Genomic DNA, 18985 nt, shown 5'->3' with positions numbered 1-18985 from the left:
TGTGGTTTCTTATTTCTTAAAGAGGAGTGACTGTGGTGGCAGTATACCAAATACTTGCAGCCCGATACCCATTTAGTTGCCAATGGGACAAAATTCAGCCACCTGAGGCTGAAATTGTAACCCTAAATAATCATATTTTAAAATAATAAGCATTTGATGAGCACTTACTTTGTGCTGGGCATCATTCTAAGTGATATATACTCATCTAATCCTCACAAAAGCCCTATGAGGTACTATTATTGTCATCTGTGTTTTCCAAATGAGGATACTAAGGCACAGAAAGCATAAGGACACCCATGGTCGCACCGTAGTAAGTGGCAGAGATGGGACTTGCCACAAGCTGTCGGGCTCCAGGGCCAGTGTCCTTAGCCATTACCTCTACACTCAGAGACACTGTGGGACCTTCCAGTTCTTAGGAGCTCCATAACTGAACATAGTGCCTTGCTTAAATGTGTTTGTTTTCTTAATGAGGATTCTTTGTCTACGTCATTAGCTATTTCTCATCTTTCATATGAGAATAAGAGGAACAAAAGGAACCAGCTCTCTGCAGCGTTGGGAGGGCCTCACAGTAGACAAGTCACATTAGCAGCCCTTCTTTTCCTGGCCTGTCATTCCTGAGTGCCTGCTGCATTCTATGAAATTGGGGAATGAGCAGAGTGAGACACAATAAATTCCCTGCCCTTACCAGGCTTCCGTATTTCTTGGGTTCTGGTAGCTTTATATCAAACCTTCAGTGTCCTTGTAATAAAAATATTATCTTAAAGTTTGCTCCTTTAGCGTCCTGTGTGGTGTGGCTTAAAAGAGTCAACAACCTGCTGCTGCTGCTTCTTTTTTTTTTTTCAAACTGAGCAAGGGATCTCGTAGGGTTTTTGGTATTGTTGAATATTTGATTTGCCCTCAAGCAGTCAGGGGTGCTTCTGTAGAGAAAAGCAAGTCATTCCACGTAGGAATGTGAGGTGCATACTTTTTCACTAAAGGGTTGCTACTAATGTTTTTCTCACACAGTACAGAAATATTACATTAGTCACAGAAGAGTCCGTGGATGTGGTCCAATGTCAGCGGAACCATCATGCTACTTGGAGGATGTGTTATGAGTTGTGTTTGTGTTGTAGGTAAAGAGGCTTATGAAAGGACGCAATTGTATTTGGGGTTTTATTTTGAAGTGGATGAGAAAGCAACTTACCAGAAACTAAATGTGAAAATTATTTCCACCGAGTATGGTTTAGCTGCTCTCCTAGTCTTGGAAATCAGTGTTTACATTGCATATTATAATTCAATCTGATGTAAATTAAATGGAATGATTTATCATGATCTTTAGCCATGGCACTGTCAACTGGTTATAAGATCAGGTGAGCTCAGAGTGATTTCACCAAGTAAATTTCACTAAGGAAAAGTTGTCTAAAACCTAGCACTTACTTTAGGCAAACTACTAAAATGGCTACTACTTGTTGAATTAGCAAGTTTCATTTGCTATTAGAGATGGCTGCTTCTCTCTCTCTCTCTCTCTCTCTCTCTCTCTGTGTGTATGTGTGTGTGTGTGTGTGTGTGTGTGTATAGTGATACCAGGGAAGGGAGCAGTTTGGTTCAACTGAAGCTAGTAGCATTAAAAAGTTCTTTAATGAATTTATTTTAGCTAATTGGATTTATATTTTATTTTGTGTCCTCTTCGTAGTAACATTTGGTAAATATTTGTTTATACTGGGTGTTAGGCATTGTGCTAGACGTGGGAGTAGAGGGCAGGAGGTGTGCCTTGGTTTCTGCGCTCTAGAAGGTTACTATCTATATAGCTGCTATTTATTGAGTACTACTGTGTGCCAGGCACTGTGGCTTACACACTTTATTTCTAATATCTACTATACCACAATTCTGCAAGGAAGGTATTACTCTTCCCACTTCACAGATGAAAAAACAGAGCTTCAGAGAGGTTATGAACGTGCCAAAGGTCACACAGCTAATAAGCAGAGTATAGTTGATAAATATAAAACAGGGTAGTATTAATACCTAGAATGCTTTTAGGAAACATGTAAACCTTGAGAGATGCAAGAAAGAGTTTTTATAGAAAAATCATGTATTGTCATCATAAGAATCAAAGTAGAAGAAAGAATTTGCTATTCTGTACTACAATTTTGTATGTCAGCTAACATAAGTCTAACTGTATGAATGAAGGAACACCAGATCTCAGTGATTTGATACACTAAATGTTTATTTCTTGCTAATAATAATCTTGATAGATGTCTGCAGACCTGTCTTTTGATCAGGAATCCAGGTTCCCTCCATCTTGTGACATTACCATCTCTATATGTGGCTTCAGGGTCATCCCAGCTGGGGAAGAGAGACCATGGAGATGGCACACTGAGTTGTAAATACTATGACCTGGAAGTATTGCTATTACCCCTGTTCACATTTCATTGGCTAGAACCAGTCACATGGTCTTAACTAACTGCAAGAGGTTAAGAGAAGTCTAGTTTTCCCATGTGCTCAGGAATGAGAATGATTTATGTGTGAGCACCAGATATCTCTACCATGTGTTTCATTATTTAGTGCCTGGTATGTTATTTGTCAAATTAACATAGTTTGCAGAGAAACCTGAAATAAAATCAAAGAATTATTATTTGTTATACCCAACAGACATATGATGGTTATATCCCTTGATGTTATATTCATCTGTAGCCTGATACTGGAAGTTACCCTGGATCTAAACCCTGTCCAACTGATAGTTCATTTCCCACCACAAACTTAAAGAATAAAATCTTAAAAATGTTGATTCAAGTACTGAAATGGAACATGGCTTCACTTTTTGATCAGTGCAACCAATTTTGTTGTTTTTATTTTAAATACATGATATAGTGCATATGGTACCACTAAAACTTCTATTATTTTATTAGTTTGTTTTTGCACCAAGCAAAATTTTGGAAAATCCTTAGCATACACATTTTATACTTGGGAAGGATTTAGGTTTCTCTATACATAGTCAAATTTTGCGAGATTGGATGGCCTATTATTAGGTTCCTAGGGGCCATCTACCCAGCTCTTGAATAGAACGGCTCTGGAAATCCCCGTTCTGTTAAAGCTGTTACTTTGCAGCACCATTTGATGCTTTGATCACTGTCTCTTGAAAATGCTCTTAGCTTTATGTCCGCAGCTTCAGTTATCATCTATGTCCTGAATACTTTTCACATTATTTTTCTCCAGCCCAGCTCTCTCTGAGCTCCAGACCTTTATGTGCAACGGCCTGTTTGACTCTCCACCAGCTCAAAATCTGACTTACATCTTCCCTCACGTTCTCTGCTCTAGTGGAGTGGCACCACCGTCCTTCTGGTTTCTCAAGCAACGAGGATTTTTTTCTTGATGCTTTGCTCTACGATAATTCCCATATAAGTCATTATCAGTTCTATCAACTTCACTTTCTTAAATCTCTCTGAAATCATTTATCTCCATTCTACTTCCACCATACTGACCCAAGCTGTCATTATCTCTGGCCTGTAATACTGTCCACTTTTGTGCACTGTACCTGGGATGGTCTTTTCAGATTGCTAATCTGATCATGACACCCTCTCACTGAAATCCCATTGTTTTCAGGATTAAGATCTAAATCTTTAACGGGTTTACAAGGCCTTGCACGTTCTGTTTCTCCTCCGCCTTTCCCACCTCATCTTTCACATCTTTCCCCCTGGTGCTCTCTGCTCTGAGCGTCATTCAGTTCTGTGAACCTGATATGCTCCCTCCTGCCTCAGGACCCGTGTGCCTGCTACTCCATGTTTTAGGACTGTGCTGTGCAATACTGCAGTCACTAGCCACCTGTGGCTATTAAAATTGAATAAAATTAAAAATTCAATTCCTCAGTCCCACTATCTCCATTTTAAGTGCTCAGAAGGTGCATGTGGCTAGTGGCTACCATATTAGTGAAGATATAGAACACTTCCATCTTTGCATAAAGTTCTATTGGACAATGCTATTCTAGAATATTCTTTACTACCTTCCACACCCTTCCTCCTGTGTGACTACCTCAAGGGAGCCTTCCCTGTCCTCCCCTTTCAGTTCCTAGTAAAGTCAGTTTTCTTTGTATCTAAGTCCACCAGCCAAAGACTACCATGAACACATCTGTAGTCAAAGTTACATTTATTTAGCTTGCTTCTGCAAGGGGCCCTTAGGGACAACTCAGCAAGAGAGAGTTGGGAGGAGCTCTTGGTAGTGTTTGGGCTTGTTCTGGATGAGTCTAAGAAGGGATCATGGAAGTGACAACCAGCTCTGGATTTCATATGTCAAGACCTTGGGGCAGTCTAGAAACTGGGTACCTCGGTCGTCATTGTTCAGGAGATGGGATGAACAAAGCAGGGCTGAGGCTATCTTTGCCAAGAAGGCATCAGTCCCGCAGAAGGGGGGGATGTTACTCACTTTTGTACCTGTGTTATTGTCTTCTGGGGTTCTGTTGGGAGCATTGCTTATCTTCTGTTGGCCTTGTCCGTGTGCTGTTGGAAGCAGTACATTCTGTTAGAAGCATCAAGGCTGATTGTCAATGGGACTGATTTTTACTTTCTCGGTGGTGATGTGCTCTCCTAGAACTCTGTTGTTCTTCTTAGAGTGCTTGCACACAGTTTGTAAATTTTTAAATTAATGATTATTTGACTAATATTTTTCATCTACTATGTCGGAAGCTTCATGACAGCAGGGACTGCTTCTCTGTGGTATCCATAGCACCTAGCATGGTGTCTGATGCAAAGTAGATGCTCAGCAAATATTTACTGAAAGAGTGGATGAATGAATAAATGAATCATAAGACCTAAAAAATTGGTGGCTGATCAAAGACATGGAATTATTTCGCTATATCTGATTTTACCACTGTTAAGGAATCATTGTCTTTTCCTAGTAGATTCTTAGTTGATGTCTCTTTCCTCCCACCCAAGGAAAAAACTAGAATTCTAATATTCAACATTTAAATATAACATTCTAATATTCCTTGATGTCTAAAGTCCTTTAAGGATAATCTAGAAAATATATGTTACCATACTTCCTTTACTACCATTTTTCTCAGGCCAAATGATTAAGAAATGTATAGATGCACTGCATCAAATCACAGCAAGGTATGGTGATGTTTGGCTGTCTGCCTGCCTTTTGGCATCCTACAAATTATATTAAAATGTTTCCAAACAGTTGTGGAAACTTGGTAATTGTAGTCAGAATGGCCTGAGTGTTTTGGTTCTAATTCTTTCTTTTTTTGACCAAAATTTTTTATTTGACTAAATTCTATTTCATGCATAAGCATGACAGTCTCTCCTGTTTATTAGAGTTTGGCAACAAAAAGAAAACCAAGCAGGGCTTCCCTGGTGGCGCAGTGGTTGAGAGTCTGCCTGCCGATGCAGGGGACACGAGTTCGTGCCCCAGTCTGGGAAGATCCCACATTCCGCGGAGCGGCTGGGCCCGTGAGCCATGGCCGCTGAGCCTGCGCGTCCGGAGCCTGTGCTCCGCAACGGGAGAGGCCACAACAGTGAGAGGCCCGTGTAACGCAAAAAAAAAAAAAAAGAAAAAAAAAGAAAAAAAAAAGAAAACCAAGCAGCCTTGTACAGCAATAGTGAAAATGCCAAGGGTGAGGGTAGCCTACAGTTTTACTGTAGGATAAATATATATATATATATTTTAAAGGCCTCTCTCCCTTTGGCCATATCAACAATCATTTAGGGCCATCATAAAGGATTGTGATGTTTTCCAGGTAGAGTATACATTTAATTTTTTTAAATTATAAAGATAATGTAACCGAATTAAGGATAAATGTTTAAACTCGGAAAAAGTAATATCCATGTCAGTAATATGTCAACTATTTTAATTTTTTCATAGTTCTTGTTTACATGCTCATATTATTGGATTAAGAGTTTTTATTTGTTAGCCCATAGTTGACAGTCTCTTTGAGTCTGAATAGTTGTAGTATATCACATCTTCTTACATCCCCTGGGACATTAGAACCCTAGAATGTATCAGTCCAATATGTTTTAGTAAGCAAGTCTATCCTCAGGCTGCACAGTGCCATGGCATGGGCAATGAACTCATTCAGGGCCTTGCTTATTAATACTGGTTCACCATGTGTTGTTACGGGTTACCACATATTCCTTCAAAGAAGACCTTTGAAATGCATCTTCTCTGTCTTGGAGTCATTTCCTTAAATGTTCTTTTCATCATGCTACCTTCCTACTCCAAAATTTCCTAATTCTTAAATATATTAAGGATCAAAGCAAAGTTCACAACAGCCATAAAATCTTTCCAGAATTTTGCTGATCTTCCTTTCCTGGTAATGTTCATTCTGTACTTTTCCAGTCAGGACACCTGAATAAATGAATGGATGAATGCTTTAACATAGACCTTCATATCTAGTCATTTGCTGTATTTCAGTTTCTTTTGTTGTCATTTTTCATATGAATTTACTCACCTCCTCAACCAATTTTTATATATTTGAGGCAAAGAAAGTGCCTTATATATTTTCTCTATGTCTCTTGGCACCAGTCAGATGCTGAAGCCCCAGAATATTTCCATTTAATGCCTTGTTGATGGGTTGACTGATTGCAAAAGAAACACAAATCTGTATCTTTGAGTCTCTGTCATGATTAATAAACTAGTTAACAAATACTTGTCAGATGCTCCTGGGCTGCGTTTGGGTAAACTTTGAAGGGCAAACTGTCTTCTCGGATCCATGGAGTTTATAAGACTGTATATAAAGAAAGATCCTATGTATGTACATATAAAGTGTGAGGTGAGGGCACACTGCATTCAAGTGATGGTGGTTAGAGATTGTGAAGGAAATTTGGAAAATAGCTGTGAGTAAACCTTTCCGGAGAAGGAAATCTTTGAATTACTTGTCAAAGAATGGAAGTTTATGGCAGAGAAATGAAAGGCAAGACGGTTGTTTCTTAGAAAGAGACACTAGAAAAAAGGCCACAGCAGAAGGTCCAGATCTGTGTGGTCCACCAAGTGCTTTTTCATCAATATTCTATTATATTTACTTTAGGATCAAGAGTTAGGGCTTTTGGTGCATCTACTTTTAAGAAGATTCTAAAGTGTAGCAAAGTGCATCCTACTTGCACTAAATATACAACAACTGAATGTCTGTGGACCCAAGCCTTTTCACATGTAATACTAAGACTTAGAATTTCCCTCCGCAAAATTACTTTTAACACTCTTGTGATAATGAAGATCTTAGAGAAGGGCATTGAGTACGATCAAGTGATTACTATAGAACAGAATTTTTGTTGTTGTTGTTGGAAGAAGAAAATGTCAGTGTGAACTTCAGTTTCACAATTTTGCCTGAGTGTGGAACAGAATTTAATACACATAGATAGAGCTCACCACGTTCCAGGAACTGTTTGTAGTACTTTATCTCTGCTAATGCATTTAATTCTTCTCATCACTATAAGTAGGCATTTTACAGCTGAAGAGAATACGGCACTTGCCTCAGTCTACATAGGCAGCAGGTAAAAGAGCTAGAACTTGACCCTAGAACTTGACTCTAGAAAGTCTTGCTCCAAAAACTATGCCCCAGAGCTCTAAATACTGCTTTATGATACGCTATGTGGCTTCTCTGTAATGAGTATTCCGTTAACTCAGAATTTGTGGCTTTTGGAATAAGTGTTGGAGATAAGAAAATGGAAGAGATGTTTACATGTTTGAGGAAACAGTTTCCAGCACCTGGAGACAATTTAGGAACACCTGTGGACGTGTCAATGTGGACATGTGAATAAAAGCACAAATGCATTTTCTGTTGAATGTAATTCTCAGTGTGCAGGTGGTATGCAAGTTCTATACACAAATGGTAACTATTTTCACTGTAGTTGAAAACATAATACCAAAAAAATGTGTAATTTTCTTTTCTAAAATGAGGATAAAACAGTTTGGATACATTTGTCACTTTTTTTTTTTTCTGCATAATGACTCACTATTTGTTTTAATTTTGATGACTTTTAAATTTTGCAGAAATTCCGGAGTGCTTCAGTTGGGGCTGAGGAGTACATGTACGACCAGACATCAAGGTAGGTTACAGGAGATGCCCCTAGAAGCTGATGAACTGATAACTGTTTAAATGTATCGTCAAGTTATACTTTTACACCTTTAAAAGAAATTCTTTTCTCTACACAATGACTTCTAAATTACTGTTTCCAGTCTTGATCAATTTTCTGAGACCTACCTGTACCCTTCCTTCGTCCTTTTGCTGCTAGACATCCCTTCTTAGGTGTTCCTCTAAACCTCAGGCACTTGGGCCTCCAGCACAGCATGTACGTGTCTTTTCCTCTTCTTTCCTTCCTTCTTCACTTGCTTCACATCTGTTCTTCCACTTTTATTTCTTGTTGTGCCTGATGATGCCATCCTCCCAGCCACACACTCCAGAGGTGCAAGGTGCTTGCCTTCCTGCTACACGTTCATGGCATTTGCCAAGTGCTGGATGTCCTATCCCCCTGTCCTGTCTCTTCCAATTTACTCTTGTGTGTATGCTTCTGAGCTGTTGCAACATAACAGGTTGCCCTGCCAGCACTTTCTTTTCCCTTCCATTCCACTTTGGCCATTTCTTCCTACTAGCTGTCACAGACTTTGGTGCCTTCCATCTTCCAGCAATGAGATAGGGATTGAGGATAAGTTATAACCTGTCCTTAAAAGAGGCCCATAGACTTTTGCAGGAGACCTGTGTGATGTCATACAAATTGCAATACATTTGCAAAATGATGAGTCCTGCTACAGAGATACATGAATAGACAGCTGAGATGACCTGCAGGCCTGGGTGTGTGGGGGGTGTGAGTGGGATGGGACCAGAGGAAAGCTTTACAAGAAGCAGCATTTGAACTGGATCTTGATGGATTATCAGGAGTTTTCCAGGGAAAGAAGGAGGATTAAGAACATTCTAGGTAGAGGGGCCACATGTTCAAAGTCCCTGTTCGTGATCATGCCTGTAGACAGGAGAGAATGGCAAGGATGAATTAATCCATCCCATTTATAAAACTTATCAGTGATTTCACCATTTCAGACAGAATAAGACACCAATTCCTTATGAAGGTAGTTGGGGCCCTCTATGTGCTGGTCCCTTTTTACTGTAAACCTTGTCCCCCACTGTTTTTCTTGGCCCTTTACTTTTACATGTATGGCCCTCTTCTCCTCTCTCTGTTTCTGCTTGAAGCCCTCCTGCCCCTTCAGGGTCTTGCTCCAGCCTCAGGCTCCCCAGTCACCCTCTCCAGATTCCCCCAGCCAGAATTTGGGTGTGCAGTGGTGGTGAAGGGTAGGGGAGAGGCAGAGAAGATAAAGTTCCAAATGACCTTCTAAAACGTGGAAATACATGTATAATTTGCATGCTGTCAATCCAGATAACCATGCAGCCAGCTATCAGGCCAGTGAAAAGAGCAACGACCTACCAGTCATGTGACCTGGTGTCTCTTTCTGCTGCTGTCATTGTCTCCAGGGGTGAGCAAGTTTCTCAGTCTCTCCTCAGCTGTGAAATGAGGAAAGTGGTTCTCATCTTGTGTTGTGGATGAGCTTGGGGGACGTGAATCCCTTGAAATTATATTAAAAATCATTAGTGTTCATATGTGCTTTTATCTGGGAAGAGGGTTCACAGCTTTCTTCATGGTTTTCAAGCAGTCTGTGCCCTAGACAAGTTGCACGCTCCTGGTCTAGGTGATTCCTAATATCCTGTCCAGGTCTCAAACTTTATGATTCAGTGGGTTATCTTGAAATTGCTTTTTCTAGGCAAAATGACAGTGGAATTGGTTCTGTCTTGAATGATTTATTTCCCACCTTATTCTAAGACCCATATTCTGGAATTTGCTTTGTTTATCAGCTTAAGCCTAAGATTTTTATCATGTAAGAGGAATATTATTTTGCCCTTCAAATTTCTTTCTCATTATAAAAGTTAAAAAAAAATCAAACATTGCAGAAATAGTCAACATAGAAAGCAAGAGTCCCCCATAATCTTGTAAGTAGATCATTTGAAGAGGCAAACTTCAGTCATTTTTGCACACAGCCTTTCACAGACTGAAATTAAAGAGCTAAAAAAATAGATAGACCCAGTGAAGAGCCTCTGATGATTCTCAGGAAACACACAAAGCACTTGTAATTGGATCATCACTGTGTGCCGTCCTGCAGTGTGACAGAAATAAATATTCTGAATGAGCATCTTAAATAAAAAGATTTGACTCATATCCGTTGCTCGTTTTAAACAATGGGCATATTCTTCAAAGTTGGGAAAATCAGTGTTTTTATTTTATAAGTTAACTTATATTTGTAAAATATTAGGGAAATTATTAAGAGCAGGGATCTGCAAACTTGTTTTCTGTAATGGGCTAGATACTAAGTATTTTAGGTTTGGCATACTACACAGTCTCTGTCACAGCTACTCAGCCCTGCTGTGGCAACGCAAACAAACAAGTGTAGCTGTGTTCTAGTAAAACTTTATTTACAAAGAACAGGCAGCTAGCTGGCTTTGGCTGACAGACCATTGTTTGCAACCTCCTGATTTAGAGCAGTGACCCTGTCATGAGTTCTTTTGCAGGCTTAAAAAACAAAACCCCCAAATCAAAACATACTCGCTGTTATGGAGCTAGATTCCATATAGATTTCAATAATGAATGAGTTCTAGATTTTTACATTTTGAACTATTTTAAAGTGGGATGTAGCTATTTGCAACACCTTGGCTAGACAAAAGAAAGTTGGTATACGGATGAATTGAACAAAAGCATTCACATATTTGGCTTGTTGCTAGGATGAAAGTGGCAAATTTTAGCGATTCTTAAGTTCAGGCATTACCAAGGACCAACTAAAACCTAACAGAGGCTCCCCCAGCTCCGCCTGGCACAAGTAGGCGGGCACATTGTGGACTTTCTCCCCTTCTAAACCATCTGGTTTATGGGCCACTATTAGAAATGTTGTGTGCAGTGTACTAACAGTGACCTTTGGTATGGTCTCATCTCTTTTGCCATGTGCTGTGTTTTGTCTCTGAAATGGAGTAAACGTTGGTTAATATTCATACAAAATGCTATTGATGTGAAATTGATCCAGAAGCCAGAAATGTCCAAGTGAATGAATCTGACCGCTATTTGTCTTCTGTTCACAGTGGCACATTTCAGTACACCCTGGAAGCCACCAAATCTCTCCGTCAGAAGCAGGGGGAGGGCCCCATGACCTACCTCAACAAGGGACAGTTCTATGCCATCACGCTCAGCGAGACGGGGGACAACAAGTGCTTCCGACACCCCATCAGCAAAGTCAGGGTAAGGGCCTCATTTCTCCAGTAAAGCACAGAGGGATCAGGTGAAAGCAGTGACTACCTGCCAGCCTTGTGGAAGGGCATGGAAAAAATCCCAAAATAAATAATTCTAGAACAAATGTCAGAGAGTTGGGGCAAGAGAACTTACTGGCTTGCAGTTTATCATTTTAATCAGTAACTAATAAACCCCAGGGAAGGGACGTGGTTGGAACATGCTTTCTGACTGTATCCGAGGAATTTCCCCAGCTTCATTCATTGCCTACGTGCTACCTAGTTGTTGTCGTCGTTGTTTTCAATCAAATGATGTGCAGTTTTCAAGTAAGCAGCTGTAAGTCAGAGCGTATGTGTGGGCAGGAAAGAGCTGGGCTTTCTTCTGGAAAGGAGGGTGCAATTCATTCCGCGTCCCTGGGCCCTCCGCAGCTTTGCTAAAAGACTTCTGCAGCCTGGCACTTACTCAGGAGTCAAGAGGTGGGCATGATATGATCCCTACCAGGAGTGACTTGGAGGAATTTTCACATTCACGAGTTATTAGTTCTATTTGTGGGACATGAAACTGCCTTGGAAGCCTGCCAGCTTCTGGCATTCTCGCTACTGCCAAGAAGGGAGGGAACTGGTAATCCCTGTCGACTGAAAAGGAGAATTATAGCAGAGCTCTCAAAAGAGGCTGAAGGAGTTTCCTGCCCTGTTGTAAAATGATTTATGCTGCTGTGTGCGTGGTGTGCACTCCTAAGCTCTTTCTTCTGCGTACTGAGAAAGGAGCGCCGGGCTGTGCCGAGCCCAGTGAGTTTACCCCAACCCAGATTCCCAGGCAAAGGTAACCCCTGAGGTAGAAGAGAAGAGAGTGTCCAGGCACCTGCTGGCCGGTTTGCCTGTTACTAGCTTTTAGGTAAAATCGTTGCAGTGCTGCTTTCTTGAATCAACCCGGTTTTACGGCTTTGTTTCCATGAGAAAGACAGGGAAGAATTGCTGCTCGTTTGTCCAGCAGGCCTTTCTCCCTCCGAGGCCATCCCAGTTCCAGATCAGAGTGACAGGAGGCAGGAGGCAGGGCAGTTGAGAGTGAGGGGAAAGACAGGGAGGATGTGGGACTAACGACCCACCTGAGGCTGAACCCGTGGCAGGTGGAAGAGTGCTGAGTGTGCCCTCCAGAGGAGCTAGTATGTTCCAACCCTGAGGTCAAGGCTACGGTGGAGGTATGCTGTCAGCCACAGCGGCATCATCATCACCATCAATCATCATCATCCCCATCATCACAACAACCAGAGCCACCATATAACAGCTAGTTTTTATTGAGTGTATCTTCTATGTGCTGGGCACTGTGTTAAGCACTGTACGTCTCGTAACTCGTTGAAACTAACAACCGCCCTATGAAATAGGCATTCCTTTTATAATGTTACAGATGAACAAACTTGGCCTTTTAGAAGCTAGCAACTGACCAAGGTTACATAGCTCAAACGTGAGGGAACTGGGTTATATCCCCAAGCAGTCAGACCCCTGAACCTACTCTCTTAACCACTAAGTGTACTGTGTTGAGTAGCATGGAGGCCTGAAAGGTAGACGGATTTTAGCATGGAATCCACCTCTGGAAATATATCCTAGAATTTGTATCCTAAACCCTCACATGTGGATGCCTGGTAAGAAGACACTGGATACATATTCTTAAAAAAAAAAAAATCTTGTAAATTACAAGTGTGTAACTCATGTATACACCTTGGTAACAACACTGTTATCATCACCCTGAAAAGATAACGCATGGTTAGTAGTAACCTGAGGCCATGACAACAGTTTGTAGTGCAGGAACTTTTCCAAGAATTTTCTTTCATTGAAATCATGGAAATAATTACATATAGAAATTTTATTTCCTTCTGTTGCATTTTGCCTAAAACCAAGAGCCTTCCTTCTCTTAAGGACTTCAGTCTAACAGCCTTGGAGAGTAGGATGGCCCTTCTCAGAATGGATCTTTCTTACTCCTAGGCTCTGTTAGAGCCAGCAGTGTGGAGAAATGAGGGATGCACTTGGAACCTCCTAGCGCTGATTTCTGAGAGCAGCGTTGCATCCCATGTCGAAGCGTAGCCGTGGTAATAGCAGTTTCAAACGGCCTTTCTCCTTACCACTGGAAAAATACATTTCCATCCCAAGAATACGCCATTTTAGTCATGTGCTAGAAAAAATTACCTGAAATGTTCTTTTTATTTTGGAACAGACAGAAAAAAACACCAGGAGGCTGGGCAGTAAACTCTTACGTATAAATGGAAAAGCCTGCGGAAGGGGGAGGGAGGATGGAGAGAGGCTGAGCCCAGAGCTCCACCAGCCCAGCCAGTGGATCCCTTTCTTGTCAGCTCTCCTCCATGCCTTTGAGGGTCTGCCGCTTGTGAATGCAAAGAGTATGGATGCATATTTCTAAACTAGCTTTTCTAACAAACACCTGCTTTCTTGTGTAACAGATGTTTACATACCACTGGGAATAAGCCAGATTTTGACCTGACAGTTCAGTCACAAACACATATTTGGTATCTCTTATTTGTCGGGCACCAGGGCCCCCGTGGTGAGTGACTCTGTCCCAGCCCTCATTGAGATAGGCATCGGTGGGAAGACATTGCCATGGACTGAATCATTGTAAATAATTAGGTAGATGACTACAAGTCTGTGAAATGCTTCAAAGGAGAAGTTATTAAAGAATGGGAGTCATTGAAACACTCTTCCGGAATAGCAGAAAAATGTCTAAGAAGTAGTTTGCATATGGAATGAGGGGGGGAGTATATTCCTGGATACGGTATTCCTCATGCTGTAATTACAGGGGTTTTGCTTTTTGTTTTTTTGGTTTGTTTATTTTTGATACCTCCTCCATCTCATAAATGACAATGAATTAACATATATTTAGTTGAACAAGGCTGTAACTTAGAAGTGAAAGCAGTTTGGGATACTTATTTCTACAAGACATTATTAGTTTCTCATGCTCATTTTAAAAGTACATCCACATATTTTTATAAATCACATAGTTGACCTTGTAGCTTTTGGTCTCTGAAATATCTGTAGCTTAGATCTTCGTTCATCAATATGAGCTCATCTTTTAGTATTTCTCTCATTATTCCCACTAATCCAGCCAGAGGCACTTAATTAGGCCAGAAACAGATGTTTGCTCCTTTACAAAAGCACCAAATTCTATGTTTAAGGATATGAAATTTCAAAAATGTTCTTGTTTCCAGTACAAGAAAAAAATCTTTTTTGGTATGCCCACTCAGCTCACACAGTAATAAATTTGCTGGTAAATTGGATAATCTGTTTGTTTATGATTCATGGTGAAAATGATGTAGCGTTCTTTTTCACTATGTGCTGTTCTCGTTTCCCATTCATTTTTTTAAAGTAGTCCCATTTTCAAACAAGACAAACCATACGCCTGGGCTTGTTGGGCTTTTCTAAAGCAAGAAAAACAAATTTACAGAAATTACAGCAACCCACCTCTGATAGAACTTCTAGAACTGGAGAGTGTGTGAAGCAGGAGGTGCTGAACAGAAAGTAAGCTCCGTGGTTCTCCCCCTCTGCAGAGCGTGGTAATGGTGGTCTTCAGTGAAGACAAAAACCGGGACGAGCAGCTGAAATACTGGAAGTACTGGCACTCTCGACAGCACACGGCCAAGCAGAGGGTCCTCGACATCGGTAAGTTGACCTTGACCTCCCGGCACGGTCTTTGGTAAACTGCCATGTTGTCATGATGCAAAGGAGAGCCCAGCCCAGAAATCACAGCTGGGACCCACATCACTCTCATGATGTGCCAGCCACTAGTCTGTGCACCTTTCCTATGTTTTAGTACATTTAGTACAAATCAGGCTGAGAAGTCAAAATCAGGCTAAGCTGAGAGCAAAACACTTTTCGTTCCATAAAAGTCAACTGTGTCTCCTATAATAATAGATTTAGCTTTGCAACGGCCGTGCCAGTTTCTAAAATATATTTCCATGCCCTCTTGTGTTTGAGCCTAATGATTGGCAGGCAGGCCAGAGGAACTGTTATCCCCCTGTGGCGCGAATAACCTCAGCTCATTTGGTTCTAGGGTACTTGCGAAGGTCACGTGACTAGATACAGCATCCTCGTTCTCTAATTCTCCATCCCATGTTCCTTCCATCCAAACACATGTCTAGTGCAAATGATCCTAGGTGATCAGACAAATGCAATGTTTGAGAGAGCTTTCCCGGCAGCAGAGAAGGAATGGACCTGCCAAGTGCGTTTTCTGGAATCTGTACATTCCTACACATGATGTCTGTTCTTCAGAGACCTAGAGCCCTCTGGACAAGACTCAGAGTCCCGTCAGGAAAGCAGAGCCCACACCAGGTGGTTCCGTGGAGATAATTCATTGCCAGAGTTGGGAGGGCTGAAGGCACCGTGAGACAGTGCAGACAGGAGCAACAGCACGAGTCAGCTGCTCTTAGCTGGAGGGCCAGAGGATCGAAGGGAGAGGTGCTAGTGTTGTGAGAGCTGCCCAGCAGGAACAGGCACCAGCTGGAGCTGGGACCAGCTTTCCAAGAGCAGGCAGAACCTCAGAGGAGTCGCTGCCAGAGACACCCCTCAGTGCCAAGAGGGCAGGGGGAGAGGGGCTGCCCTGGCTTCGCCCTGCCTCCCAGTCTCCCCCAGTGCTTCCCGGTGGCCACATTACCCTGAAGCAGAGGGCACGTGACCCTGGCACATGCACTTTGCAGGAATCAACCTCTGAGACACAGAGCAAAGCAGGGGAAGTCAGGGATTGCATCTCAAAGTACCTAGAAATTACTTAAAAACGCAGTAATACAGTAAGTCCCCTACCAACGAACGAGGTCCCTTCCAAGAGCGCGTTTGCAAGTCCAATTTGTTCGTAAGTCCACCAAAGTTAGCCTAGGTACCCAACTAGCACAATTGGCTATATAGTACAGTACTGTAATAGGTTTATAATACTTTTCACACAAATAATACATAAAAGCGAACACAAAAAACGAAGAAAACATTTCTAATCTTACAGTACCTTGAGAAGTACAGTAGTACAGTACAATAGCTGGCCTACAGGGGCTGGCATCGAGTGAACAGGCAAGAAGAGTTACTGACTGGAGGAGGGAGAGGAGGTGGGAGACGGTAGAGCTGAAGGGTCCTCAGCAATAGGAGACGGAGGGCAGGCTGCAATTTCACTCAGGCCTGACGCTGATGGCACAGGTTCTGCTTCCTTGCTGGATTCAATTCTATCTACCCTCTTGAAAAAACGATCCAGTGATACTGTACCACTGTACTCTGTACTGTACTGTACAGTAAAGTACACAAAAGCACCACCACTTGCAGAGGACGCACGCAGGTGACAATGCACACCAGACACATGAGCTAACTTACATGACTGGACACGTGAACACAGGTTCGAATCTTTGAAAGTTCACAACTTGAAGGCAGGAGACTTAATGTATATGTGTTTCTAAGTAATTTTAACACTTTATCTACTTGCTGCTTCCATGAGAAATAAATCATTTCTCATTTATAGGCTTTATTTTCACATTTTGCAGACCAACAGCGTACAGCCCCAGTGAGGATAGGCCAAGCAAGGTTTTCACTGTGTTGGATACCAGAGGTGTTAATGAACCATTAAAAGGATGTTTACTTTGATTTCTTTCGCATTGTAACGAAGGATTTTTCAGACCTTCCATCTCACACTTGCTAGGGCCCCTTGACCAATGGCAGAGAAGTTAGTAACTAGGTGAGGGTTAGAGACTCACTGTAGAACATATTGAAACTAACTTGCTGTTTTTTCTTGCAAAATGGCTACACCACTCCTCCCCCTTCCCCCCTGCCACACATACACATCTGTCAACTCATCAAGCTTATTTATCTAATGAACTAGGAAGCCGAGGTCTAGAGAGGCTCACTGACCCACCTTTCCAAGTGACTTGTCCTCAGATAATTAGGGCAGGAATTAGTGCAAGAGCTGGGATAAAAACAGTCTTCCTCACCCAGGTCATACCCTGAACCCCCGAAACTGACTAGGGCGAAGGATTTGGGGATACTTGCCATAACCTGCTTTGCAGCCAATCTGCACAGAGCAGAGGAACAATTTTATTTTATTTGAAAAGTTTAGCCTTATAATTATTGCCCAAGAAAATGAGAGGAGCAGTTAAATAGAAATATGGACCAGGTCCAAATAAGGCAAATAATAAAAGCATTTTCCTGGCATACCTATTGGTTTAAATTTCATGTCGTTACAAGGTTTACTTTTCTTAGACTAGAATGATCTCTCAGGTCTCATACGATTTCAGATCTTACCTCTTTGCTTTATCACCTCTTGCCTGCCTTTTCTCCCTCGTGTAACCCTTTACACACGTGTATGTGCCCACATGTACACACACGATTCATCATTGAGATGTGTGACTCTTACCAAGTAGCTTCATGGCCACTTGGGCAACTTGCTCTGAATCTGAGGTGAAGACACTGAATCAACCCCTTAGCTTCAAATGGAAAATCAATTTTCAGACCACAGTCTCTACCCCTAATCTCATCCTGACAGGATTAGGAAATATGCAAAAACTCTCATCTAATTCATTCTTGTACTAGATTAAAAAAAAAAAATCAAGCCCTTTGTTCCTCTGCCAGTGGGTGGTTAACACCATTTCCAATAGAATGCGGAAGCTGATGCTGCCACAGCACATGTGTCTGTGTGTGGAAGCCGTCACCGGTAGTCACTGTGCAGGGCCGTGTAGAGAATGTTCGTGTGGCTGTACCTTGGCTGCTGAGGGGGTAGGGAGGCCCAAGAGTGTGTATGCTATACCGTTGTCATTTGGGGTTGAGAACCTTCTAGTAGCCTGCAGAAGAAAAGGAAGGATCCAAAATTATGTAATGTGTTATCTTTCTTCACCTCCATGAACTGGAGGTTAAAGTCAGGGCTCCAAAGTTGCAGTTCCCACGCCTCCACCAGCCACTGTGGTCAGCAGGTTCAGCTGAGCCCTGCAGGTAGTGAACTTGAAGCTCATGTTAGAGACTGAGATGAGGCCCCTTTTGCTAAAACAAGCATTCATAACCTTGGTCCTTGGGGTCTGTGGGCTACAGGGGAACCTCAAACTCCTCAAATTACGCGTAACACAATTTTGTGTGTATGGGTGTGCGCATCCTTTCCTCTCCTTTCCGGGGGTGCCTGGGACAAGCAGCCTGTCTCCAGCACGCGGCCTCCCTCCCTCCACTCCAGGAGAAGCCCGATGGAGCTCTTACCTCTCTTTGTGTCTTTCCTTCTTCAACATCCCCTCAGCACTCACACTCAAGGATTCTCCTGGCATCTCTTGCACCTGAAATAATCATGCCTGGAGAACATTCTGCATCTTCCCTGACATAAGTCTGTCTCCCTTGGATAAGATTGTTGGCTGTTCTTTGTGGCTACTCTTCATCTCCCACATACTCTTGATGCTCTGAGTAGCCCCTGTGTGCTGGCTGCCTGGTGGGAGAGGACCCTCTGCATCCCCGATGGAGCCCTGTCTGTGGATCCGTGGAAAGGAGAGTGAGAGCCTGAGGGCCAGGGAAGGAGGCTGCCCCTCAGAGCATGTGGCGCCCCAGCTCCCAGCTTCCTGTGTGCTGAGTGGAGTTCTCGGTGAGGCCATCCCTGCCTCACACCAGTGACATCCCTCCTTGAGTGGATACTCCCATGATGCCCAGCTTGTTCCCTCACTTCTTGGAGGCTTTGCCTGTTGTCACCTTATCAGAGAGACCTTCCCTATCGCCTTACCCAAAGTCACCCCCTCATCACTCTCAAGCTCCCTTAATTTTAGT

The 18985-nt window shown here is 42.3% G+C and overlaps 1 protein-coding gene across 1 annotated transcript in view; it reads left to right on the top strand.

Annotated features, from left to right (window-relative positions):
* The window catches only part of GRHL2 (grainyhead like transcription factor 2), a gene marked incomplete at both ends in the record, with an annotated part of 113842 nt that overhangs the window by 15203 nt on the left and 79654 nt on the right, over positions 1-18985 (top strand). Inside the window, 3 exons of the mRNA XM_082675236.1 lie at positions 7957-8012; positions 11078-11234; positions 14773-14884. Coding sequence (XP_082531362.1) covers positions 7957-8012; positions 11078-11234; positions 14773-14884 — 325 coding nt within the window. The remainder of the gene's footprint in view (positions 1-7956; positions 8013-11077; positions 11235-14772; positions 14885-18985) is intronic.

The sequence above is a fragment of the Grampus griseus genome, assembly GCF_964374135.1.
Source record: "Grampus griseus genome assembly, chromosome: 17".
NCBI lineage: Eukaryota > Metazoa > Chordata > Mammalia > Artiodactyla > Delphinidae > Grampus > Grampus griseus.
The sequence above is the reverse complement of the archived record's forward strand: the minus strand, read 5'-3'. Positions and strand labels throughout refer to the sequence as shown.